The sequence below is a fragment of the Pelmatolapia mariae genome, linkage group LG20, assembly GCF_036321145.2.
Source record: "Pelmatolapia mariae isolate MD_Pm_ZW linkage group LG20, Pm_UMD_F_2, whole genome shotgun sequence".
NCBI classification, from domain to species: domain Eukaryota; kingdom Metazoa; phylum Chordata; class Actinopteri; order Cichliformes; family Cichlidae; genus Pelmatolapia; species Pelmatolapia mariae.
Window position 1 is genome coordinate 14,278,615 of NC_086244.1, and position 25,770 is coordinate 14,304,384.

Below are 25,770 nucleotides of genomic sequence, written 5' to 3' on the forward strand. Positions count from 1 at the left end.
TTAGTAATTACCCTAAATATTAATTAAAATACCTAAAGATGGACTCCGTGTTGGAGAGGAGAGAAAAAGTTGATAGATTCACTTTCATGGTGACAAGAAGACAGATGTGAGCCTTCCTGTTATCCTATGTGTTCCTATTATTCCTGTTTCATTGTCATAATGTTTGTGAAAGTTCTTTAGCAGATGTTTGAGGATAACTCAGTAGCAAACATTGGATTTATTAAGTATACCGGCACAAAACACTTCCCGGTGTCGTCACATTGTTAAATCTGACACTTATCTCAAACATTAGCCATGGAAACATTTCTTAAGCTTAAACATAGATGGTATTGGGGGGAGAAAGCATGGTAACCTAATAAAAGAAGAAGGGCAAAAAATAAAATGAAATGAATGAAAATCAGTGATATTACTGAATAAAGCACTAATTTAAGAACAGACTCCTAAATCATGGATAAAAGCAGGTAGACAGTCGTGACAGCACGGACAGAAAGCTTCAGATGGAGTAAGTGAAACCTGTCTGATCGTCCATATGGAAAATTTGAAGACAAATTTAAAACAGCCTTCGTGAAGCCTTGACCTCACATCACCCTTCTGTCCATTTGCCTTTCAAGTCACAATTCAAATTCTCTGTCTGTGCTTTCAAGGTCAGGAATTTCCATAAGAAGTGCGAATATTTCCCTAATCAAAGAGACTCCAACTTGCTGCGTCTGCTGAGGAAAAACTTCCTTGCGTGTTTATGGAAAAAACATCCAGGCTGGCTGGGATGGGTGTACCCACCAGCCGCCATTGTGTTCACAAATACAACAGTAGCCACAATTGAGGGTGTCCAGGCTTGAATCACAGTGTTTTAACTGCAGACAAGACGTGTTTATATAGTAGCCATATGTAAAGGGCTCCACTTTTTTTACTATCAAATGTTAGACCGTGAGACGTTTGCAGCATGGAGAGGTTACGCAACTTATAAAGAAGGAAATGGTGTGGCTTCAACACGACTAAAATCTATATGGAGCCCTAGAAGGGACACAAGGATACTTTATTTAAAATGAAGAAAATAATATAGTGTTTTGGAGTCATTCTGAAAACCCTCTATTATTCATTGTTTGAATAAATAACCTTCAAGCCATTCAAAAGTCACACTCCAAAATGAAACAATACGTGTCCTCTGCACACTAAAAACGCTGGGTTGTTACATCTAACCACACGTGGGACTGAGCCTGTTGAGCCACTGTCCTGTTATATGTATATGTAGCTCAGATGCCGGTTTAGTGAGCGTAGTGCCAGCCCTCGTCACAGCTGACGTGCATCTAACCAAAGCCTTAGGTTTTATAATCACACAATGCATCCATATAGCTGGGCTTCAGTTTTGTGCTTGTCTAGATTAACCTTGCATGGGCTTGGTCCATTTAAGTGACGTCACTGATTGTTGACCATGTAGATACAAATACAATAAAAATAGTGTAAACAGGTAAACAAAGAAAAGAGATACAGAGTTGCCCATAACACCAGGATGAAGTATAAATGTACTCAGTCCGCTTGGTAATCCCCCTTTTATTCTATAATCTACACTCTTTAGAGTAAACACGTGCTGAAAACCCAGGTTTTAAAATCAGTTTTTAATACAGCCATAAAATGAGGATGTGATGTTTAAGTTAAGTGCTTAATTTTTCTGTCTTCTGTGACAGCCAAATTCTGGAATTCACCTCAGTCAAGTTTCATTATTCTTATGGATTTCAATCAGAATTCCCAAACTGTGGCGCAAAGGCAAAATATTTCATTGGAAGCACATAAAAAGATATTTTTAAAGTGTAATACACTGGGGTTTTTTGGACACATCTGTTCAATACACGTGTCCATTTACCTCAGACACTGAACGAAGACAGAAACACGAGGAATGGAAAACGTATGCTAATTTTCGCAGCTGTGATTTGCCTTAGTCATTCTGGTATTTATTGTGGAACACAGCCACTTTTACCAGCCCTCCAAGTTGGTCTGGGTATCACAAATGTAACATGAAAACAATTTCATACCACATTAAAAAAAATCATAATAAAGACATGTCGCCCATCCAAACACAATCCAGACTGTATTTGGTCCTAATTGCAGCTACTTTTAGCGACCCACAGCTCAGGTAAGGCACTGGCAGGTGTTGTATGGCACAGGTGTGGCCCACAGGTGTGGCCCAAATGTCAGGACCTTTGTCCCATACACTGTGGGCTTGTGGCAAAGCTGAGACTGCACCACTCAAACTTCATTAAAAGTGTTAGTGAAGGCCAAATGTGGGCCAGAGAAAAGCACGGATGTGAGCCACAGTGGGCAGAACAATCCACAGCAAGCTTCAAATTTATCTGATTTCAACCAGGAAGAAGAATGTGATTGTGACGAGACAGGTGATGCCCATGTTTTCATGCCCATGGGGCTTAATTTTATTTATTTGCTTATTTTAAATCTAGGGAACACATTAAGGTATATAAAAAAATATATAGAAGTACTGAATATACCCTAACCCAGAGAGATTCCACTTGACAGCAACTGGACCCTGTTAGGGAAATTCCTCCTAATGCATCATCATGTTATGATCATTTTTAAAGTTGTAAATTGTTGAATGATACTGACTTGGGAGTTTCTAGCATGTAGCCTTCCTTCACAGGAAACAAAAGAAACGTAAAAGTAAATGTTACTACCCAGAAATTTGGAAACAATTCAGACATCATTCAAACAGAACCAGCAGCTTTTTAAAATCATTGTTGTAAGTAGCCTAAAGCAGTGTTTCCGCTAAAATATGCAGTAGAGATTTTAAAGTTAACCTCTTCTTGGACAGGACAAAAAGACCCTTATTTCAAAACATTCGCGATCATTGAGGAGTTTTCAGTGGAAAACTTTAACCGACAACAGAGGAAAGGTGAGCCGCCCAGGGGAAACTCAGGTTATGCCCAATCTTTAACACTTACAAACCTCACAAACAGCAAAGTACGCAAAGCAACGCTTATACGTCCATATTTTAGCTCGACTTACTCGTTTCCTCGTCAGATTAGTATTAAAAAGGTGAATCCTGCTCTCAGTCGGTGTCCGGAGCGCTCTGTCACCGCACCATGTTGTCAGCTTCTTCCTGATTGTGCAGTGTCTGGCAGCGGCTCCCCGCCCTTCTTCTCCCGCTGCCTCACCTGGTTTAGTCCACACAAACCTGCCGGACCGGTCTGACCTCCTCCTGCCCCAAAAATAACAAGTGAAAACGACGCGTTCAGACGTGGGGGCAGGCTGCAGCTGCGGAAGTGGGCGCGGAGGTGTTCTGGTCACGTGACGGACAGGTAAAGGCGTCTAATTGAATTTCTAATTAGACCATGTGGTGGCTCAAAGGGCGATGCTACCTGCCTGGATATACGATGAAACGTGTCGGGCTTTTGATCGCCTTTACGTGAATTTTATTGACCTTTCATCCACTTTAAAGGGACTCTTATATTGAAACATTTTGGCCGAGGTTTGTCATCGGGGTCTTTGTAGTGGGGAAAAGTGGGGCAAACCACTCTTGCTGTGCACAGTGGTGGTAAAACCAATACCGATGCCAATGTTTTTGACCTTTAAAGACAGCGTAAGTCATTTGATGAATGTTCGTCAATTTGCAAATTCTGAACACATTTTAATAACCACTAAATCACAGGGAGTTTTACTTTCTACAATTACTACACAACAAAACACAACTTTCAACTTTTAATGTAGGTGGGTTTTTTTTTTTGAAAACCTGTAATGTAAACGTACCTGTCACATTTACATTTACAAAGAGGACTAATGTTGTGTTATTTAAATGCCCTGCAGGCTATAAATTAAACAGTCACGACAGTCAAGACAAAAATAGGTAAAAAACGAAGTATCAGTCCTATAACACTGGTATCAGTCTGATACCAATACCAGCATTGGCATCGATGTCCTGATCGATCCGCTTACTTCTAAAGACTATCCAGAGCCCTAATGAGGGGTGGGGCCTTAGCAAGCCTGCAATGGCCCATATCAAAATGAGTCAGCACTACAGCATGACACACATGGCCCTTTATTTTAGAAACAGCAGCAGGTCCCTCTTCAAATGATCTGATTAAAGGGAGGCTCCTATAGTAGCAACTTAAAGTTAGTCCAAGCAGTCATGTATCAAAGCAGGTCCAACATTATACTTTACATTATACATTATACTTTAATGTTAGACAAATGAACAACATTCACAAATTCAAATCAAAATTACAATAAAAACTAATTAGAAAATACAAACCTATAAAAACTCAGTGAATGCCTTTATTGAACTTTTCCTATTTTTGTGAAACATTATGAGGCAGCACACTGACACACCCGCATACATTTTTCTGTATTACTTAATCATCCAGTATCTACAATTAGACTGCTTTATAACTTTTGAGTTTGATAAGATCCAAAGAATTCGAACAGGAAGTGGCATTTACAGTACTCTGCAAAAGTCTTGAGCCCCGGTGAAAGACTTTTTGTCAGGTTAGAAAACTACAAATACCATTCACTGTACAGTCATCCTTTAAATACATAATAACAGAGACATTAAAAGAGAGAGGCGTGGAAGAAGTGTAATTATTTCTGAATCAAACTGCAAATGTTGGGTGATTTTTATTAGATTTGGCTGGTGATTCTGTACATGATTTTTCTAAACTTCCTATTTACCACTAAAATTAAAGTGAAGGCTCTGATTGATCTGCCAGCGCTGATTGTCTCCTCCGTTGTTCTACAGCAGTGCCACCTAAAGAGATTCTACAGATTAGCAAGTATACAAAATATTTAAAGTTCAAATGTATGTGCTTTATTTCCCTGTCAATCACAAATCTGTTTTGATCGGTTTAATATGAGGCTCAGCTCTTCTACAAATACTCATTATAATGATGGGTTGTTTTTTTTGTATATTTATAACACCCAACCTACTATTTACTATGAAGGCCTAAAAGTGGCTAAAAAATGGTAAAAGCTGCAACATATCTAAGATAATAATAATAATAATATTAATAATAATAATGATAATAATGATGATGATGATATTAATACTACTAATAATAATAATGTTAGCATTTATGAGTCTGTTGTTGTGTGTTGTGATGAATTTTCTTTTTTCTAATTGTCTTTTCTTAATTATTTCATTTTTGTTATTTTCATCATGTTCTTCATTTGTTCATTGTTTCTTTATTGTTCATGTACTTTGCCTTTTAATTTCATTAATTTTTCTTTTTTTAATTTTCAATTTAATTAATGTATTGTATGTATGTATGTGGATTTAATTTTACTGATTTATTGCAATAATGGCCATGTTATTTTTCATTTTGCACTGCATATATACTTAGCTAAATTTATGGAGCACTCCATTATTTTCTCTACAAAATTCAGTGGTGAGAAGTAAATGAAATGTGCAACATGTGAGGTTTGGATCAAAAAGAACATTTTCCTTTTTTGTCCTTTATTTATTTATTTATGCTTTACTGACTTATGAGACCAGTGTTTGATTTGATTTGGTTTGCACTCCTTTTTTCCCTAAAAATTACAATTTTTGTTGTTCTTTCTTTAACCTGTTGAGGCCAGTATAACATACGGAAGCTGACTCGGCGAGGACGAAGAAGAAAGCCCTACCTTTCCGGTTGTGTAGCAGCCAATCAGGAGTCACATCCTGGAGCAACGCACTGTAACTGTAGTGTGTGGCTCGGAACCGGACGGCTAGTCGGCTAACACACCGACAGAAGGCTAAAAACAAAACACTGTATATTTGTTAGGTTGCCCTGTTTGTTCGCTGTGAACACCACCCGGGTAACCGCCTCACATCGCAGCAGCAAACTGCACCATGGTAGGCGTTAAAGTGATCGGGAGCGACCCGGACTTCCAGCCGGAGCTAGCTGCCGCCGGCTCCAGGCTCGCCGTGGTGAAGTTCACAATGGCCGGGTAAGCTCAGGCCCCTCGAGACTTAATCCTTAGTTTCGGGATATGACTGAGAAACATTCAGGGATAGTCGCTTAGCTGCTTTGAGGAGGTGACATGAGCTGAATATTTTTCTCACCGGCCGCGTTTATAGTATTGTAATTACGGCCGGCATGCTAGCGTTATGCTAGCAGTGAGCTAGGCGTTAGCTCACTAGCGCTGCTGCTTACAATGACACGGCAGTATTACAGCAACTTGGCTGCTGATGTGTGTGAGTGAGCTGGCTGATTAAATAGAATGAGCTCTACTGTAGCATTGTCCTCATGAAAAGCAGAACTACTACCACTAGCATAACAAATCATCTGTTACGTGCGGGTTTTCTGGTCTTTGTGTCATTTATGTACACTCTGATTGTAAGAGGCTTTGATTGATCTGTAGGCCTGTTAAGCTGATGAAAAGACAGCAGATCAATAGTGATGACAATCAGTTTAAAGTATCTAAAGTTAAAGGTTATGTCTTTCTTTTGGGACACATTAAATGATGATAATGCTGGGTTCTTGTCCTGAGGGTAAACTCACGTACCTACAACAGCAGCAAAGAGGTCTAAATGAAAAGTTTAGACCAACATTAAAACTTGTAATTCATTTATTTTTACATTCTACTAAAGGTCTTTATGATATTATAATAAATAAAGGAGTAAGTTAAGCTTGTATTAGCTTCACTGAGCAGTGTTATTGTGTGTGGCAGATTTTCATCACATCTTGCAGGACAAGTGCTGAAACAATTGATGCACTGATCCATCGTGAGACTAGAATTGACCGCTAACCTGCTCTGTCCATCCTCCTCAGGTGCCGGCCATGCATCAGAATAGCTCCAGCTTTCAACATGTTGAGTAACAAATACCCACAGGTCGTCTTCCTCGAAGTAGATGTTCACGTCTGTCAGGTGAGTCTGATTCACCACGTTGTTGACATCCTGTGCAGTCCTGAAACAAGAAAAACACAGTGCTGCGAAAAAGCGCTGTATTTTTTCTCTACAAAAATGAATAAAAATATGAGTAAATACAGCCACCCAAACTTACATAGCCTTGTGTGAAAAAGTAATTGCCCCCCTTATTAAGTGGGATTAGCCGCATTTTTTGGAAAGCTGAGTTCATTTTCATTAGCCACACCCAGGCTGAATTACTGTCAGACCTGATGAGTCAAGACATGTAAATAGAACCTGTCTGACAAAGTGAAGTAAGATAAAAGATCTCAAAAAGCAAGACATCATGCCACAAGCTAAAGAAACTCAAGAACTGCTGAGAAACAGAGTCAATGACGTCTGTCAGTCTGAAAAGGATAAAAAGCCACTTCGAAAGCTTTGTGACTCCAGTGAGAGCTGTTATCCACAAATGGAGAAAACCTGGAACAGTGCTGAACTTTCTCAGGAGTGGCCAGCGCAGCAAAATTACTCCAGAACACCATCTAAAGAACTTCAGGTTGGCCTTAACTTGCCTTAGTTAAGGTCAGAGTTCATGATTGAACAATAAGAAAGACTGGGAAAAATGGCATGTATGGGAGATTTATAAGGACTCATTCTTTTTAACACTCTTTGCTATTCTCCATGGCCAGCTGACGGATCTACAACAACACAAGCAAGAGTAGCCCACAGAGCAGTTGTACCACATACGGTACTTTGTGTCGTGTTTTTCAACCCTGAAAGTTTAATTGGGATGTCTCCTGCACTTATGAAGTCACGAGGGCTCAAAAAGGCTACAAAAAAATGTTAAAAGTTCCAAATTTCAGCCCAGATGGAGTACTTTGGGGGGGCCTATAAGTCAAAGAATTGTCATACTGATGGATGATTTCTATGGTTTCATGAAATTAATACAAAAAAAAAAAAACAACCAAAAGGGGGAGGGGGTGGGAAGCAGACCAAATTTAGTATGAATATTGATTTTCGTCTATTAATGGGAAACAAGCTCAAACTTAACTGTGACCTAACTGACAATATTACTGATCGTCCTCAATCCCTAAAGTCGTCGTCATCACCCTCTGCAGGCTGAGTCAGAGCAGCAGAAATGTATGCTTCTGTCAGGGGTTATGAAATAATAGACATGCGTGGTGCCGGTCAATAGTGAGACCCAAACAGGCAAGTTTAGTTGCACTAAAGTCTGATTATATTCTGAATTTTAAATATATTTTTTTTCTAATTTCCTCAGGCAACGGCCGCAGCCAACAACATCTCAGCGACACCAACGTTCCTGTTCTTCAGGAACCGGGTGCGGGTCGATCAGTACCAGGGGGCAGACGCTGCAGGTCTGGAGGAGAAGATCAAACAGCACACAGAGAACGACCCTGGAAATAGCGAGGACTCCGACATTCCTAAGGGATATGTGAGTGTATAATGTTCCTGATGGCTTTCGATTGCTGATGAGAGGACAGCTGGATTGTCCGCTGGCCATCAGCAGTGTTCAAATAAAGAAATAATCTGTGCATTTATTGCTAGTTGAAGACAGCAGTCACGAAGTTAGGGAAAAGGTCATTAGTCATTGTCTCCTTTAGGGATGTGCTTTTGCTTATCAATGCCAGCTCAGTACGTTCCCCTATATTTACATTTCTCCTGAGTTATTTTACAAAGTTAGAAAAGCTGTTTAAGCTGAGCCTGGTGTAAAGAATGGTTCAGTCTCTTCCTCATAGTGAGAAATAAAGCTATTTCTCACTGTGATTATTGATCAGTACTCTACATCAGCATTTGAAAAAGTTGGACCAGTGCATCATGAGCCAACTTGACTACCAATAAAGGTGTGAGTCAATCCAGTTGTCCCATATTTCTGTATTTTTTTCAGTGTAAGATATATATTCATCGTGGTATTATTTAGAAAAGCAGCATGTCGGATAGCATTGTTTTTTAAAAATGAACTTTTAATTAAAATAAAATGCCATTAAAGTTCATATTTAATAGTTCTTATGTCAATTTTCATCAAACCCAATAAGGCATTCTTAGATTTTTTAGTACCCTTAAGGCTTTACTGAGGGTTCTCATCAGTGTTGGTGTGTTATTTGTGGTAGATGGCAGTGGGCCACGCCCCCAAACAGACAGCATAACATATACACTATTTCCAGTGCTGGCAGCTCTTTCCAACAAGGAACTGAAGTCACTGTGCTAAACCACCAGACTATTGACAAAAAATGTGTGTTTTACCTCACCTGACACAGGAGCTGTTTCGTCCACTGCTTCCTAAACAAGTTAATTATTTTGTCTTAATGTGTAACTTCTGTGTCTTAATAGTTAAGTTTGAATAAATGATAAAGTTATAAAATACAAAGTCCACACAAAAACAGACCAACAAACTGTTATCTGTGATAAAAAGCATTGTTTTGTCAGCTTTCTTTCTTCACAGCGGCTGAACCTGTTGCCACTTATGACATTATAAGTTAAGATGTACCTTTAAAGTTTGAGTTAGTGTTCAGATGAATCACCACCACATCATGTCACCATTAATAATACTGTCTAATCTTATCTTGATAATCCACTCATACGTTTCAAAAACTAAACATCATCCAGCCATACTCTGTACTAAACTGATGTAAGCACTGATTCGACAGTAATACTCTCTGATTCAGTAAGAAATGATAGAAAAATACCATAAGCAGCCCAACTCTTTGTGAAAACACGTGCAAGCTATGCCACAGATGAATGAAAAGGTTAAATAAATGTGTATGTAAACCTGCTGCAGTACACACATGAACCACTACGATGAATCCAGCTTCATAAATATCGAGCCATACACGAAGTTTGAACTGAATAAATGAGTTTGCCTCCTCTGCTGTGTTTCAGATGGACCTCATGCCTTTTGTGAACAAAGCCGGTTGCGAGTGCCTCAACGAGAGTGACGACTGCGGCTTCGACAACTGTTTGATCAAAGACTCGTCCTACCTGGAGTCTGACTGCGATGAACAGGTTCGAGTTTTCGCTTCACGCGGGAAGTTTAAACATTACAAGTTTAAAGTTCTCACGAAATCAGTACCCCGCTCAGCCTGGATGTTATTTCCTCAAAGAAGCTGCTTTCACATTGAGAATGCCTAATAGATGAGTTGTCTCTTAAAAACGTGTTTAATTTGTTTGGATCTCTTAAAATGTGACAATACATTTTCAGGGGTTTATCCTCATATAAAATATCTGGGTAATCATGATACTTTTAAAGTGGTGTTCCTGATAATTGTTTTTTCTTATTCTTTCTAATATTTGTCTCCTGAATACTCGAGAGAACAATTTTTAGCATATGGTTTGAATTAGAGGTGCTTGGACCCTGAATTTTGGACGATTTTGTTTTCTCTTTATGTTCATGACACTTGTAAACAGGAATGTAAACTAGCTAAAACGTATTGTGCTTTTATAAAAATGAAACAAAAATATACAACAAATGTCTTCATTTCAGACAACATAACCAGCACGAGAGGCTTTGCTGATTATATTTATTGATTTAACAAATCCCACCCATATCATAATGTCTAAAGCTAACAGACTCGACATTTAGACATTTTCAAACAATACAAAATAAACTGAAACTCTCAGGTTTGTTCAGGAAACTGAAACAAAGCTAAAACTAACTGAAACCCTTAGTCTGCTCTCATTCTCTGTTTACCTCCTTAATAAACTTTGATATATGTGGCGCATCAACCTGATGGATGTTTTCCTTTTTAAATCTTGTCCAGTTGTTGATAACGATCGCCTTCAATCAGCCTGTGAAGCTCTTCTCTATGAAACTACTGTCCTCAGACTTTGGTGAGTGTTTCTCCTGCTGACATTAATCACAGCCTCTGGAGCATCTGGAGGCGCTGACATGAACTTTGTCAGTTTCCGAATGATAAAAAAAATCATCTTCTTCCTTTTGTGTCTCATTTTTTCTTTATTTTTCACTCTCTGTCAGCCCAAGCCCCTAAGGTGGTGAAGGTGTTTATCAATCTCCCTCGGTCGATGGGATTCGACGACGCAGAGCGGAGCGAAGCCACTCAGACTCTGGAGCTGTCTGAGGAAGATTACAAAGAAGACGGTTTGATTCCTCTGCGCTACGTCAAGTTTCAGAACGTACAGAGTGTTACAGTAAGGACCTGACTACCAACAGTACCTCTGAAACATTACTGCGGTTAGATCTTAATGCATTAGAAATGTATTTTAAGAAGGTTGTTAATGAGCAGCAGAAGAGGCCGTGATGCAAACGGCAAAAATGCTCAAGTATATACAATAGAAGTAAATCCTGTAGGTGAGGGGAAAAAGCTTTTAGAGATTTATTTGTGGGATAGTCGCCAAAATTGTGAGTTATAGGAAAAAGACTTCCCTCTTGGAGGAATTTGGAGAAGTAGCTTGGGAAGGGTCGCCCTATGGACACATTGCACGCTGGCAGAATCAATGAATAGTTAAAGAAAAACATTTTTTGTGTGTTTTAGTTGAATTGTTAAATGCATTTTCTTTTTTTTTCCTCTTCAGTTGTTCATTAAGTCAAACCAAGGAGACGAGGAGACGACAAAAATCAACTACCTGACATTCATAGGCACTCCGGTGCAGGCCACTAACATGAACGATTTCAAAAGGGTGAGGAGCAGCTGCAGCAGCCTGTGCTCATTTGTGTAGAGCAGTGTTTGACACTCACCCATGTTTTGTCCCCACACAGGTCGTAGGGAAGAAAGGCGAGAGTCACTGAGCAGGAGAACGAAGGGGAGGATGAGGAGGAGGCTGAAGATGCATCCAAGGACTTTCCCCCTCTCTGCCAAAGCTGTCACACACACATGATGCTCATATACAAACACAAACACACACACAGGGCCTCCAACTGTCCTCCTCGAGCTCTGAATGAATGCTCCACCTGTGGAGTCTATAAATCATTTGTATTTTAATTCTGATGGAACCTCTGTAAATAAAACACGATCCTTTTTCAAAGGCATGTGCGTCGGTCTTGATTTCTTTTAGTAGTAGTAGTAACAGCACGAAGACATGGCTGCTGAAAGGTTACACTATTATTCACTATTATTCAGTCAGAACAAATGGTATTGGTTTATTGATGCATGACAAGCTGCAACCTGAAAAATGGAAAACAAAATGTGCTTTCAGTTTTATCACCACTCAAACCGTTCCTCTCACAGGTATCAGCCATAACCTGAAAATCCACTTGCTCTTTCCTCTCGGTGATAAAGTTTCTTGCACTCCGTGTTTCTGAGAGGTGAAATGTCAGCGCTAACTGTTTGTTTGGATCAGAACAAATTCTGCTGTTCAATATGTTTGAGTGTTTCTCCTGAAGGACCCGGTGACTATTCCCTGTGGACACAACTACTGTATGAACTGTATTAAAAGCTACTGGAATGAAAAGGATCAGACTGAAACCTACAGGTGTCCTCAGTGCAGACAGACCTGTGTAGACAGACAGATCGTATTAAGTATGAAGAGTTGGACAACACCAGAGCCAGACATGATTCACACCTACTGGCTGAAGAAGCTAACTGCACATGGCAGCACAAATGAACCAGTTGCTGATCATCTGCTAGAAACTGATTTCTGATGTTTCCTTGTGTTTTTATATGTAATGTTTTTACTTATTTTGGTTTGTTGCTTCAAGTCAACACTGTGTGACAAGGGTAGTCAAACACCAAGTTATTCTATAATATGTTTTATTAGTACAACAAGGATGAACAAATAAACAATGTAAACATTTCACAGAACAATAAAACACCAAAGTACATCCAACATTTGACCCTAACCCCATGCACGCACGCTCACACACACACACACACACACACACACACGATGTGTTTCCATCACTTTTGGGGACATTACATTAACTTACATTCATTTCCTGGAGACTTACTCTGAGCCTACCCATCACAAGTCCCTGCCTGAACCTCACTCAAGCCTTCACCCTAAAATTTAATGATTTACCTTGCAATTTGTCCCCATAAAGTAAGCGAGACCTCACAATGTGAGTGTGTAAACAGATTTGTGTCCCCACAACAATAAGTAATACACATCCACATACACACACACAATTACTTTACCAACTGACCCCTGACCTCCTAAGTGTCCCTCAAAAAAAGTAAAGTAAAAACATTGACTATGATCATATAAATGCACACAAACACATCTCTACACACATATGCTAATGCATTATATTGCCTGAAAAAAAATTAGGCTAACTGCACAGTGTTGCCTTGAGGCAACGAATGAAAATTAACAGTTTTACTGTATAAATAAATTTTAAAAAGTAGAACAAACAATCAAATATACTTCTTAATATATTCATGCACATACAAGTATTTTTATATACATTTATTTCACTATAAACATGTAAAATACTGATCTTTATCTTACCTCCTAATGGAGATGTCTCATCTTGCAGAAAGGGGTCCCCCCCCCAAACTGAAAGTCACAACACCTTCAACTCATCATTTTATTGGAAAGAGATGTGCCTCGTAGCATTATTTGAAAAAAAAAGTTGTTTTTTTTGAAGGGCCAGTGTGAGGCATGAAAATGTGGTTTGTTGCCAACGCTAGCATAGATAGTTCATGATAACACGACTCAGTGCCCACACACATGGACACTGGAATGCCTGGACACTAGGGGCTCGAGCCCTTAACAGGAACTCAGTGGGAATGTGGCGAACATCACTAAAAGATGCATTTTCACAAAAACTGTATTTTCATAGCTTTTATAACCGTGTACTGCAGCTGTTATGTCACCTAGCTATGTTACACAAAGCAATGAGCTGTCATTTCCAGGACTACGCATTTGTTACGTAGCTGCTTCTGGTAACTGGCGTGAGTCACTAACTTCCCCGTGGTGCTCGGTTATAAAAAGGGGACTCCAAAGGACCGATTATAAGTCTGCAGCTTTTTCTAGAACTGCTCCCTGCCAAACAATTAGTGTGGTGAGTAAGAGCGGCTCTGTTCAGCAGAGCAACAGTGGGCTAGAGACAGAGGGGTAGACTCAAACATTACATCGATTTACCATCTATTCATTCTTAAAAAGCTCATTAAGTTCATTTATATCTTTTAATTTATATTCAAATCATATTACAAATCTGTTCTCAACTAATGCTAATGCCAGGAATTGTTCTTTTAAACAGATTTGTATTTAGAAGTTTGCAGTTGTTTACTTATTGTTTTCGCTGTTTAATGTAATTACTAACATGTGCAGATCCCACTGTTTTGTTACTGTTTCCTCCGACGTGCTGATAGAAATACTGTTCAGGTTAGGCAGATTGTGAATGATGTGAGCAGATGCACAACCTTGCACCATGCCTCTGATTAAGCGTATCAGAACAAAATCAATAAACGTTATTTGTTGTATGATGGGATATAAATATGAGGGGGAAAACTCGCTATTTTGTTATCAACCAGTTCAACGGACACTATGTGCCACACTATGTATCTAAAACTGTCGTTGAACAACTTTAAAACTTCAATTAAGTTGTGAAACATGCTCAATAGGCTGCATTAAATAAGCTGGATCATTTTCACGATCTGCCTGAAGAGGACGCCATTACACTGCAAGTTCTTATATATGTAATTATATATTATACTACGATGCAGTTACTTTAGTTTAACCTATCGATAACATTTACATGAATATATAAATCAAGGTTTACCTGTGTTGAAACGTGAGCACAACACTTCTGCATTTCTTCTCCTTTTTCCCCTCTAAGGCTGTGGGCGTTTACGTGGAGCACGTGAAGGCGTCACGTTTGGGTCCGTTTAGCTGTGTCCGCTGCTCCCTGACAGTTGAAGAGGACACACCGAGGCACGAAACAGCGAGAAAGACAAAATGAAGGACGTCAATATTCTGCGGATTCTCGTCATAATCCTGTGTGCGGTAGTTTTTGTTGCCGTTTTAGTCTTTAACGCTTTGGCCGGAGCGGGCAAAGGTAGGTGAATTATCGCTGTTCAAGAAGTGAGTTTCACAGAGCTCGAAATGATTAAAAACATAACTGTAAGACTGTTAAAACTGCACACGGTGATACATTCTCAGTGTTTTATTTCTGGTTTTAGTTTTCTGCCTTCACAAAAGCTGTGTTTTCAGAAGTTTTGTTAACTGTTTACTGCAGCTGTTATGTCACCAACACATGTTACACAAACCAGTGAGCCGTCGTTTCCCAGGACTGCGCATTTACATAGTTGGTACTGCTAACTGGCAGGAGTAACAATAACAGCTCACAAACTTCCCAGAGTTTGTTATAGTTATGAGAGGGGGCTCAAATTAACCAGTTATTAGTACGAAGTTTTTATTATTTTATCCTAATAAATAGTCTAAGTGAAGTGGAGGAATAGTGACTGTGGTATCCCTCCGCCCGCTGGTTCTGCTGGACGGGAAAGATCCAACAGTGATTTATTTATTTATATATATATATATTCAGGGTGTGGCAGAGAAAATGTTCCGCTGGGCTCCCACATGGATAAGACTCATTTCCTTCCTCAGTGAGCTGGCAAATAGTAACAGTGTATCCACTTTTCTATCTTAATCACAGTTTTTACTGTGATCAATTTGTTTTATGTAATGATAGATATTAAGTCATTATGGCAGAGATTTTAGGAACAGCAGGCACTGTGATTCATGTAAAAAGTGTAAGAGCTACTCTGCAGCAGAGAAACGGTGAGCTTGAGACAAAGAGGTAGTTTGAAACGCACACGTTAAATTTAAGCCTGCTTGCTAAAATAGAAGTGCATTACATTAATGGAAACAAAAATAAGTCCTCATAATTATGACACATTGATGTTTATACCTAGGACAGGTGACCCTGCATAGGTCACCAGTCCATCACAGAGAAACGATCGTCCACATTCATGTTGACATCTACAGCCTTGCCTCTTACAGTCACGTCTTTGGACTGTGGGAGGAAAGTGGAGCACCCAGAAGTCACAGTGTTTAGGACAGATTTAGATTTTTTATGGCAGGAGGTTGTTATTTGTTCACGTATCAAAAGGAGGAACACACGCTTTGTTATATAAATTGAATGCATATGTGTTTGCCAAGCCTTTTTGTGACTGACACATAACTGAGCATAATAATCATCTGCTCCTGAAGTGAGTCTCCTCCATCTTGGACTGCAGCAGGCCTCTTGTACTCCTTGTTCTGCTCTCGAGCCTCGCTGTGGCAGGACATGGCAGCAGCTCTGCATCTGCTTTAAGTTTGAGTTCTGCTTAGGAGTACCAGTTGGTGGAAGAAACACTGTAAGGGCTGCAGCAACTGAGCCTTTAAACTAACTAAACTAAGACTTAGGAAGTTGTATAAACCTGAACATTGTCTCCCTGTTAACCTGAGATCTTTTCCTGTGAGGTACTTTTTAAAAAGTAGGAGAGCCGTTCTCAGAATTCTGTGATGCTTTCAAAATGACAAAGTAAGGGCCAGTTTTTTCTGTTGTAGCTTATTATTCATCAGTGATTTTACTACTTAATAAAGGTCTTTATGTTTGAGTAGTCATAAAGGCTCAAAGGGAACATCTACAAACAAAATGAGGACTTTCTTTAGTTTACTTCGCATTTAAGATGTGGCTAATTTAACAAACATAGTCCCAAAAAAGTTGGAACAGGTAAATAAAAGTTTGGAAAAGTAAGTGGCACCAAAAAAAATAAAAAATAAACCAAAAAAACTGGAGGAACATTTTGCAACTAATTGTTTGTTTGGCCACAAGTCTGTAACATGACTGGGTTTCTCAGAAGTAAAGATGGGTAGAAGTTCATCAGTCAGTAAGCAGTAACCCTGCTGATCTGAGACATGTCTCTTTAATCCAGCTGAAGTAGTTCTGTTTTTCTGCATTTCCCCCTGTAACATCTAGTCACATCACATCAGTTTTCTTCCATCTTTGTGTTTGCTGCTTTGTCGCCCCTGTAAACAAACCAGCTGGAACTGGAATGCAGACCCCACCAATGCACATTTGTTTATTCTCTCTCTGTCTGTTTTCCAGGTCCCTTTCATACTACTACAGGAAATGTATCAGCCCGCTATGAGACAGGCATCACTCCAGCTGGCTGGACCTTCTCCATCTGGGGCGTTATCTATACCTGGCTCACCCTGATGGTGATTTATATCACTTCATACACATGCAGAGGGTAAGCTAGCATCAAAATAGCTGGACTAAATCTAAACACACAGGATGAAACTGATATTTCTCTGTTTGTTAATAGATCCTGGGCTCAGTGTCTGCTGCCCTACGGCTTCCATATTTGCTGGCTCTCCAACATGGTGCTGAACATTATATGGCTCCTACTGTGGGACGCAGAGTATGTCTTTATTTTATTTACTACTACCTGTTCTTATGCTTCTTTTGGCTACTCCCTTTACGGGTCACCACATCCACCTCTTATCTCGGAGCGGTAGAGTTCCTAGATCCATATTCAACATCCTTTATCCAAAATATCCACAATCCTTCTTCTATAAATGTCCTTGCCTGTCTATATTTGTCTCTAAAGTGCTTGACTGCCTATCCACTCTTCACCCTCTAAATAGCTGCCTTTACTTCCTCCCTACTAAATATGCATTCATGAATCACTAACTTTCCATCTGTTCTCTTCTCTCTCTTATTTTCTTCATTTATGCATTCCTCAGAGTACTTTTCCATCTTCTCACAACATTCACTTCACTCATTAGTACATTTCCATCTCTATCCTTAATCACCCTAGTCAGAGATTGAGCTGGAAAGGATGTGCAGCAGGTTACCTATTGTTGGATGGCTAATATCAGCCGATACACTGTCTGCTGTTTACAAGAGCTCCAGCCCATCCAGTATGAATATCTTATTCTACATATTTGATTTAGCACTGCATGTCTTTCCTAATGTACTTCAGCAGTTATCCATTTGTGGCTTTTGGCTCCACCCTGGCTGGGTTCTGCTTACTACCCCAGTGATGCATGAAAACATGCTTATTATAAAGGGTAAGGCAGTTTGGGGTGAGGTTACGTTAGAACTGAGGATAATGAAAACCCCTCAGACTGATCGACAGAAATATGCATTTGATGTTAGGTATGAATGGGCACATCTTTAGTTGAGAGTAAAAAGTAAGCTGTGTGATTATTACTATTAAGAATCCTAAAACCTCCTCATACAAGGAGTTTAATTTGTTTGTACTATTTTTCTGCAGTACAGTACAAAATTGAAAACTTCAACACTGTTAAATTATACATGTGTTCCTATCAGGGACATAATAAGAAGGAATGGACCCTGGAGTTAAAGTTTAGTTAAAGAGAAAAAGGTTTAGCAAGAGCAGCACATGGTTTAAATTGTTCCACGAGCTTCATGAGGTTGTAACTGGAGCTTTTTCAACATTCCTGAAGTAGTTCTCACATATGCTGAGCACTTGTTTTTTCTCACTTGTGCGTCTCTCTGCACTCCAGTTCATCTGATGCACTCTCATCAGCCTGCTGGTGGGTTAGACCTCGCAGGTGTGTTTTGGCTAGTGGTGCTCTTGGAAAAACAAATGATGGTTCCAGACCAGGTGTGTCTGTGAAGACTGGAATAAATTCCACATGTGTTACTAGCAGAGCACGAGCACTTGTAGGACGAGCTGTTCATCCAGACTCAGAGTCATGCAAATAACTGGAACTCGTTTGAGCCAGAACTGAAGTTATATCTTTGATGATGGCTCCAAAACAGTGGGTCTTCCGTATCGGACTTTGTAACACTTGGCGACCAAACAAAAATTCAGGCAGGACAGTCAGAAATTTAGGATGATCATCCTATACTGTGAATACTAACAAAACAATAGTCAGTGCAATGCAGCATGAAATGACGTGCTGTTCCAGCCACCACGGAGGAGAAAACATAAGAAAATAGTTCTCACGTTTCTTAGTTCTCATGTGGTACAGCCGTACTTGCAATAAACATACAGTACTGACAAAAGCCTTTTGCACAGTAGACATGCATCTACCCCTTCAGTTGACTCATCCACTGTTTGCTGAAGCCTCATCAGAAATGGTCTCAGTGGAAGAGTGGCTGCCAAGAAGCCATTCTTATGAAAGGAAGAGAAGGAGAAAAGGATGACATATGCCAGATTTCACAAGAACTAAACTGAACTGGTCTGATGGAGTGGTGAATCCAAATCCAAACTTGTATCCAAGTTTTTGGTTCAGCTCATTATCAATCTGTATGGAGGAGGACAGGAGAGAGGTGCAACAATGAGTGTGTACAGCCACCTGTAATCTGGTGGGGGCTCTATTATGGTTTGGGGCTCCATTTAAGCCGGTGGTACTGGGAATCTTTTCCAAATTGATGGAATTGTGAACGCAGAAATGTGTTCACAATGTGCAGATTTTGATCCATCAAGTAATACCATCCAAAAAAATCATGTCATTGGCAACGACTTGATTTTTCATCATGGAAACAATCTGAAACACACTCCCAGTAGACTAAAAACATACCTGAAAAGGAAAAACACACAGATTGGCCTGCCTAGAGTCTGGATGCCAACATTACTGAAGCAGTGTGGAATCATCTTGACAGAGAACAGAACAAAAGGCAGAAACATCCAAAGAGATTTAAGTGTGCTTAAACACGAAGATTAAAGATGGCCAATGGCCATAACAGACATTGCCTTTAAGGCTCATTAGAAATGTACAGACTGTATGCATGCATGTTTCAATAAATCACTGCACTTAGTGATTAAGATTTATTATGGATGTGCAAAGAATCATACTGATAGCTGTGCCAAAGTATGCTAAATATCAAGGTGACTATGCATATCTGCAGAAAGGCAAAGAAATATCCTTTGAGATATTTGAATGGAAGCATTTATGTTAGTTTGTGAATAATGAGTAGTGCATGAAATAAGAATGACCAAAATGCAGTATAAATAATATGAATATGCAAATAATGAACATGCAATTACGTACTGAAAGCTCAGTTTGCCTGAAAGTCACTGTAGTAAATTATGTTCAGTTACTACAAAGCAGACGCACCAGTCAGTTACTAACAAAAGGAATTGTTGCCCCTTTGTCAGCTCTGTCTCTCTGATGTCTGACTTTGTGACTTAATAATCTATACTTTATTAATCCCATTCACTCAATGAAGCAGTGGGCAGCCACCAATCCAGTGCCCAGGGAGCAGTGTGTAGGGACAGCACCTTGCTCAGGGTAGCCGTTCAGTGGACTCGAACTCCCGACCTTCTGATCATGGGGTCACCACTCTACCTACAGAGCCATTTCTGCCCCCTATTTATTGCATTCATCATTTCTTTCTGTTTCTCTGTCTTCCAGGATGACGCTGGCGTCTTTGGTCGTTTTAATCCTGATAGCGGTTTCCGGCTACACCACTCTGTTCTTCTGTTGCTTTGCCACAGATTACTACGGACTCTGGTTACAGACGTACCATCGCAAAGACCTGACCTTTCTCAGAGTACTGGTAGGACACAGTCAGTGTGAAAATTTCTTTGATTTTTGCATATTTGTCACACTTTAGTGTTTCAGATCATCAGACAAATGTTTATATTAAAATACCCATGGCAAATATGTTAAAGAAAAAAGAAATAAGGAAGGGAGCAAATACTTGTTAGATGAGTGTCAGCTCTGTCCCCAATAGGCAATAGTAAGATATACTGTTTGTCTCATTTTCTTTTTTTTAGGTCCAAAATGGTTTGGCTGTCTACACTACATGGACTTCTATCGCCTCTCTGATCAATTTCTCTGTAGTTCTCCACCTGTGGGGTGTGGATAAGAGCACGGCAGCAACTGCGTCACTGTGCATCCTGTTTGCAGAGGTGGTGGCATGGTAAGCTCTGATTGGATGACGCTCAGGCACAGGGATGTGGGAGCTAACAAGAAATTACCTTGATGATAATTTCTATGATCGGGGAGACAGAAGAAAGTCAAATATAGATTCACCAGTTAAATCTGATTTTTTTTTTTAAACGAAAGCAAAGGTTTGCTTTGCCCTAAAATTCACCCTTAAGAAGCCACTTAGATTATGTGATCTCCCTCCATCTTTTGTGATTCTACAAAACCCAAAGCACTGATGGTATAAGAACGACACACATTCACTGAATAAAAGTCTGTGAGAGAATCTCCAAACAGTTTCTTTCAACAGTAAACAGAAACACTTATATATAAAAATGATGAATTAACCACTTACTAATGCTTAATAGTGTGACATTATTATAGTGCTACACAGTAAACTTGTAATGTATTCTTTTTCCGGTGCATAGATGGATGATATGAGCCAGTTTGGTTGAGCTTTTTTAGAATTTACAAAGTAAAGAAGTTTTGCAGTCCATATTGAGCTTTCTTATAACAGCAGCGATAGTAGGAGAGGTGAATTGTTGTGTGAGCACTGTGCTTCAGTCTCAGCTGTTTGATGATGGCAGGTTCATTCTGGAGAACTGGGTGCTGGACCGCTGGGTGCGCAACATCCTCACAATCTACCCGGTGGTGATCGTGGCTCTGGCCGGAAACGTCTACAAGCACTTCAACCCAGCTGATCCCACTCCAAACGCCATCTTTATGGGTGAGTTCAACAATACTAATGATTATTAATGAGCCAGTATTTTTTGTTTTGTCTGGTTTGGGGTTTCTGTTCCAGTTGAATATTATACAGGTGTTTCATGCATGGAAAAGGTTTGCAGTGGAGAAAATGAGTTGCTTTCTCCACTGAAATGTTGCTTATGAACTACTAGAAGTGTGTAAACTTTATAAAATAGTGAATCTGTTTTTGTCACCCCTGAAACACAAATATAATAAACTTGTGTGTCACAAGAATCATCAGTTTATTCAGTGAACAGAGGCAGAGAGGAGTTCAGTTAATTTAATGTCCAGCCTTGGCCGACCTAACCACCGGCTGCCCTGCTTGTTTTCTCTCTGCAGTTGTGCTGTTGGTCCTGGCGTGCATCCTTTTCGTGTCCAGATTCTTCACGGTGCTCTGGAGGAACAAGTGGCGCCCTCTGCACTCCCCGGGCTCAGCACGGCTGATGGTGTCACCCCTCGACGGCAGGACGTTCAGGGTCCTTTCTTAAATGAAACTCGTGCCTCCCCAGACCCACTGAGTTACATGTTCACACCACCTCCACAGTCATGTTTGAAGGTAGATCTAAATGTTAAACAGAGTTTATCTGTCAGCATGGGGAACAAATGTATTTCTTCAGTGGAAGAAAGAGTCTGCACGGGAAGGCAGGAAACCCACAAATCTTTTCTATCTGCTCTTCAGCTGTACTGAAGAAAATAGAAAATAGAAATACCTTCTTTAAAATACTTTAAATTCTTTTAAAAACTACTACAACTATTTAATACACTGCTTAATATTAGCTTAATGTACTTTATTCATGTATTTCAGTGTTTCCCACTCACACACTTTAGTTTGCAGGTTTATTAGTGGCTCCCGCAGTATATTTGGCAGCTCATTTTTGATTTCTGTTTTTTTTTTTTTTTTTATCTGAGACACTGAGACAAGTTCACACTCCATGATTTCATGATCTCTGTGCTCTTACTTTGAAAGTTCGATCACTGCTAATTAGGGATGGGTACCGGTATCCGGTGCCATGATGGCACCGGTTCTGACATAAATGGTAGTAACCAGACCGAAAAGCAGCGCACATTTCGGTGCTTTTTTTTTTCTTGAGATGTCATACACTTTGGATTCTAGCCAATCATTTTACCTTTGCAAGGATAGTAGGCGGGTCCAGGTACGTACGTTCTTTTAGAGCAGAGCTACAGATTAAAAATGCCCAAGGCGAAGCGGTCAAAAGTCTGGCTGTACTTCACAGCAAAAGATGCAAACTCAGCAGCCTGCAACAAGTGCTTTAAGGTGATACTGTGCAAAGGAGGTAACACCTCGAATCTGATGAGACACCTGGCGACGCATAGTGTTTTTTTAAAAGCCAAGAAATGCACCGTATTTGATAGCTTGCTGCGAGACCTCACACCAAGCACATCTACTGCGGGTGTGGTGCCTGTTATCGGACCCGGAGTTAGCAACATCCCCCAAGAACCCGAAGAGGGGAGTCCTGGCCCCTAGCCCTGCCAGTGTAGCAGAAATGATGACGGATGATGATGGCAGCAGCAGCCGTTCTTCTCTGCCTGAGTGTTGTTCGTGTGTAATTTACGTTGAGTAGGCTAACCACGTTATTAAATTAATGCACGTAAGGTGAACTAGCAAACACTGTCGTAGTTACATGTGGCTGTCTTCTTGTTTGATAGAGTGATACCATATATGCCCTATAGCTGCAGAAAAGGCTAACATTGTTGTCTTTTTACAAAAAAAACAGCTAAACATGAGAGGTTTTAGGACAAAGTTTGTGTTTTCCATTGTTTAAGCACCGGGTCCAACCAAAGGAGGTATGTTGTATCAACAGAAAAGGCTAACTTGGTTATCATTTTGCAGAAAAAAAGAGACTGCTAAAAATAAAAACATAAGAGGTTTTTGGACAAAGTGTTCTCCATTCTTTAAGCACCGGTTTGAGCACCGTTTAAGCACCGGCACCGTTTCAAAAGTACCGGTTTGGCACCGGTATCGGATAAAACCTAAATGATACCCATCCCTATTGCTAATCAGCTGGCTCGCTGCACAGTTTACTGTTATGGTGATGCTCAATGTCGTTCAGCTGTTTTTCCTGACAGATTCTGGTCCTGAAGTCAGGACGAGAAACTCCAACTCCAGCTTCTTGGACTGCAGATAGTTGATGTTAGCTGGGTATCATGAACCATTTTTTTTTAATCTTTTAAAATAAATAAATAAATAAGTAAGATTGCAGACATACCAGAGTGCCAAAACACCTGGCCAAAAATACTAAATGTGTGGGAAAATCTTCATTGCATTAGATTCATGTTTTATATTCTAAGACTGTTTGTTATTGCACTTGTATTTGCTTTTGTACATGTATATCCATGCTGTGGCACTAAACCTCACTGTACAGTATGATGATGTTTACAGTGGAACTTGACTAACTCTTACTGAAGCACTTACAGTTTTGTTGACCTTGAAATAAATAAATGAATGCAGTCTCTCTCGTCTCCTGACTCTTTCAGGGCATGTAGAATCAGGCTCAGCAGGGCTTTATGTTCTTTGTGTTCGGCTGCTCCTGTCTGATCCACTCAGCTTGATCCACATGCGTTTTCCTTGGTGCTTAGAATGTTTTTCACTATTAACACATCAACAGTCGCTTCATACACTCGGGTCTGTGAGTAGAGTCTGTTTCTGATTGACTGTGCTGTGATCCCAGTGAGGCCCTGATTTAGTGGGCGGAGGGTAAGATTTAAGATACTGAGTGAATCTTTCCAACAACGCTCCGTCTCCTGGTAACTCCTGTGTTATTATGTTGTCTGGCTGATATTGTATGGTAAGTGTATGGCTGGTTTAGTTGGTGTAATCTTCTGTTTCTCATCAGGAAAGAAAACCATGTTGTTTTTAATTCCAGCGTAAAGTTTTTACAAATACTTAAACCAGCTCGACTGACTGCATGCGTGCAACACGTCTGGTTCTGTCCCTGTGGGTGGCATCTCTGCCAGGCTTTCACAAGGAATTTCCTGTGTTTTGTACTTTGGCAGTAGCCACAGCCATTGTTACATCCTCCAATTATTAAAAAGGTTGGAGATAAAATGCCTCTCCACCAGCTTTTCCTGGAGTCATCTTCCAAAACCTGATTTTGAAGTCCCCCCCCTTCTTCAGAACAAAGCCACTTTCACAGCACACACTTCTGCCCCACACAGGCCTCAGTATAACTGTCTGTCTGCACTCTGAGCAGCTGTGGAGTTCTTTGAATGCAGCTCCTATATTAGTTAGTCTGCTTTCAAATATCAAGCAGAATATTGTGATTGCCTCAACCTAAACCCATGTGTATGAAGGGAATACAGAGCTGAGGAATAATTCATTCAAACCAGTTAACAACAACTGCCATCTCAATGGCAAAGACCCCAAAACTATTAGAGAGAGACCTCCAATGCTCAGACTATAATGTTAACAGGAAAAAGAAGAATTCCCTTTTAACAGGAAGAGGCCTCCTCAGCACCAGGATCAGGGAGCTGCTGCCATCTGCTGGAAGTGTTTCAGGTTTGAAGGGAAAAGAAAAGAGAAAAGAGGAGCCTTAACCCCACCAACCCTGACTATAAGCTTTGTCACACACATAAAAAAGAAAAAAAAAACATTGACGTTAACATTCTACATTTAAATGTTGATCGTGTTAACTCAGTTTTTAAACTGTGTCACCTCTCTGTGGTCTGTTCAATGCTCACCTCTTCAGCTTTCCTGCTCTTTTGGTATCTCGTCAATTTGCTGCAGTCTGCAGAAGTGAACCCAGTGTGGGAACTAAAACTGTCACCATGATACAACATACCAGCTTGCATATGACTGTTTCACTGACATCATGGTTTTATGCAGCTGCTTCAAATAAAGACAAAATAAGAGGTTTGACAAAGTTGAAGAAGTCAAACTTCACTGATTGCTTATTTTACATCATTCTGTGAAATACAGACTAACACACCTGACTTCAACCTTTAGGTAGTGGACAGTGTCTGACATTTTATATTAATTCTACTATAAATTATAGTAAATAATTTTAAAAAGGTCTGTTTATCGAGTGACAGGAGCAGGGCACCAAAAGCGGGTTCACTGTGAGACAAGGAGCTGTAGGACATGAGTGTGCCTGTTTGATACAGTGATCATCAGTCTGTGATGACCTGTGATTCATGCTTACAGACATTACAGTTGTCTCAACGTTACTTTAGCGATGCTAAATCTGTTTGGGCTTGTGGCAGCCAAGCTGAAGAAGATGAGAGCTTATGTGTTCGTCCCACAACCTCTGACTGCAGGAGCTCGTTGTTGTCCCTGATGCTGACCGAAAGCTAATGTCTAACAGACTGCGAGTCAATTGCTTTCTAAAAGTTCTGTTTGTATTGTAATAACTATACTTACTTGCCCGTGTG

At 40.0% G+C, this 25,770-nt stretch overlaps 2 protein-coding genes across 2 annotated transcripts; both read left to right on the forward strand.

The window, feature by feature from the left end:
- The first annotated feature begins 5,640 nt into the window (after positions 1-5,640).
- On the forward strand, positions 5,641-11,822 carry txnl1 (thioredoxin-like 1). Its single transcript, XM_063463997.1, has 8 exons — positions 5,641-5,928; positions 6,753-6,849; positions 8,108-8,281; positions 9,727-9,849; positions 10,605-10,674; positions 10,820-10,992; positions 11,377-11,481; positions 11,561-11,822. Exons 1-8 carry the CDS (start codon positions 5,831-5,833, stop codon positions 11,588-11,590), a joined length of 870 nt encoding a protein of 289 aa, XP_063320067.1. The 5' UTR covers positions 5,641-5,830; the 3' UTR covers positions 11,591-11,822.
- Positions 11,823-13,754: 1,932 nt separating this feature from the next.
- On the forward strand, positions 13,755-23,855 carry LOC134619463 (uncharacterized). The gene is made up of 8 exons (XM_063465295.1): positions 13,755-13,804; positions 14,582-14,800; positions 16,838-16,982; positions 17,058-17,153; positions 20,122-20,266; positions 20,487-20,632; positions 21,225-21,364; positions 21,721-23,855. The coding sequence occupies exons 2-8, from the start codon at positions 14,701-14,703 to the stop codon at positions 21,867-21,869; spliced, it is 921 nt and encodes a 306-aa protein (XP_063321365.1). The 5' UTR covers positions 13,755-13,804; positions 14,582-14,700; the 3' UTR covers positions 21,870-23,855.
- Positions 23,856-25,770: the final 1,915 nt, after the last annotated feature.

Excerpts from the sequence above, each read along its gene's own strand:
- LOC134619463 (XM_063465295.1), top strand. The coding sequence starts at position 14,701 with ATGAAGGACGTCAATATTCTGCGGATTCTCGTCATAATCCTGTGTGCG. Across the intron at positions 14,801-16,837 it reads TTTGGCCGGAGCGGGCAAAG|GTCCCTTTCATACTACTACA; the intron begins GTAGGTGAATTA and ends TCTGTTTTCCAG. Across the intron at positions 17,154-20,121 it reads CTCCTACTGTGGGACGCAGA|GATGACGCTGGCGTCTTTGG; the intron begins GTATGTCTTTAT and ends TCTGTCTTCCAG.
- txnl1 (XM_063463997.1), top strand. The coding sequence starts at position 5,831 with ATGGTAGGCGTTAAAGTGATCGGGAGCGACCCGGACTTCCAGCCGGAG. Across the intron at positions 8,282-9,726 it reads CCGACATTCCTAAGGGATAT|ATGGACCTCATGCCTTTTGT; the intron begins GTGAGTGTATAA and ends GCTGTGTTTCAG. Across the intron at positions 10,993-11,376 it reads AGAACGTACAGAGTGTTACA|TTGTTCATTAAGTCAAACCA; the intron begins GTAAGGACCTGA and ends TTTCCTCTTCAG.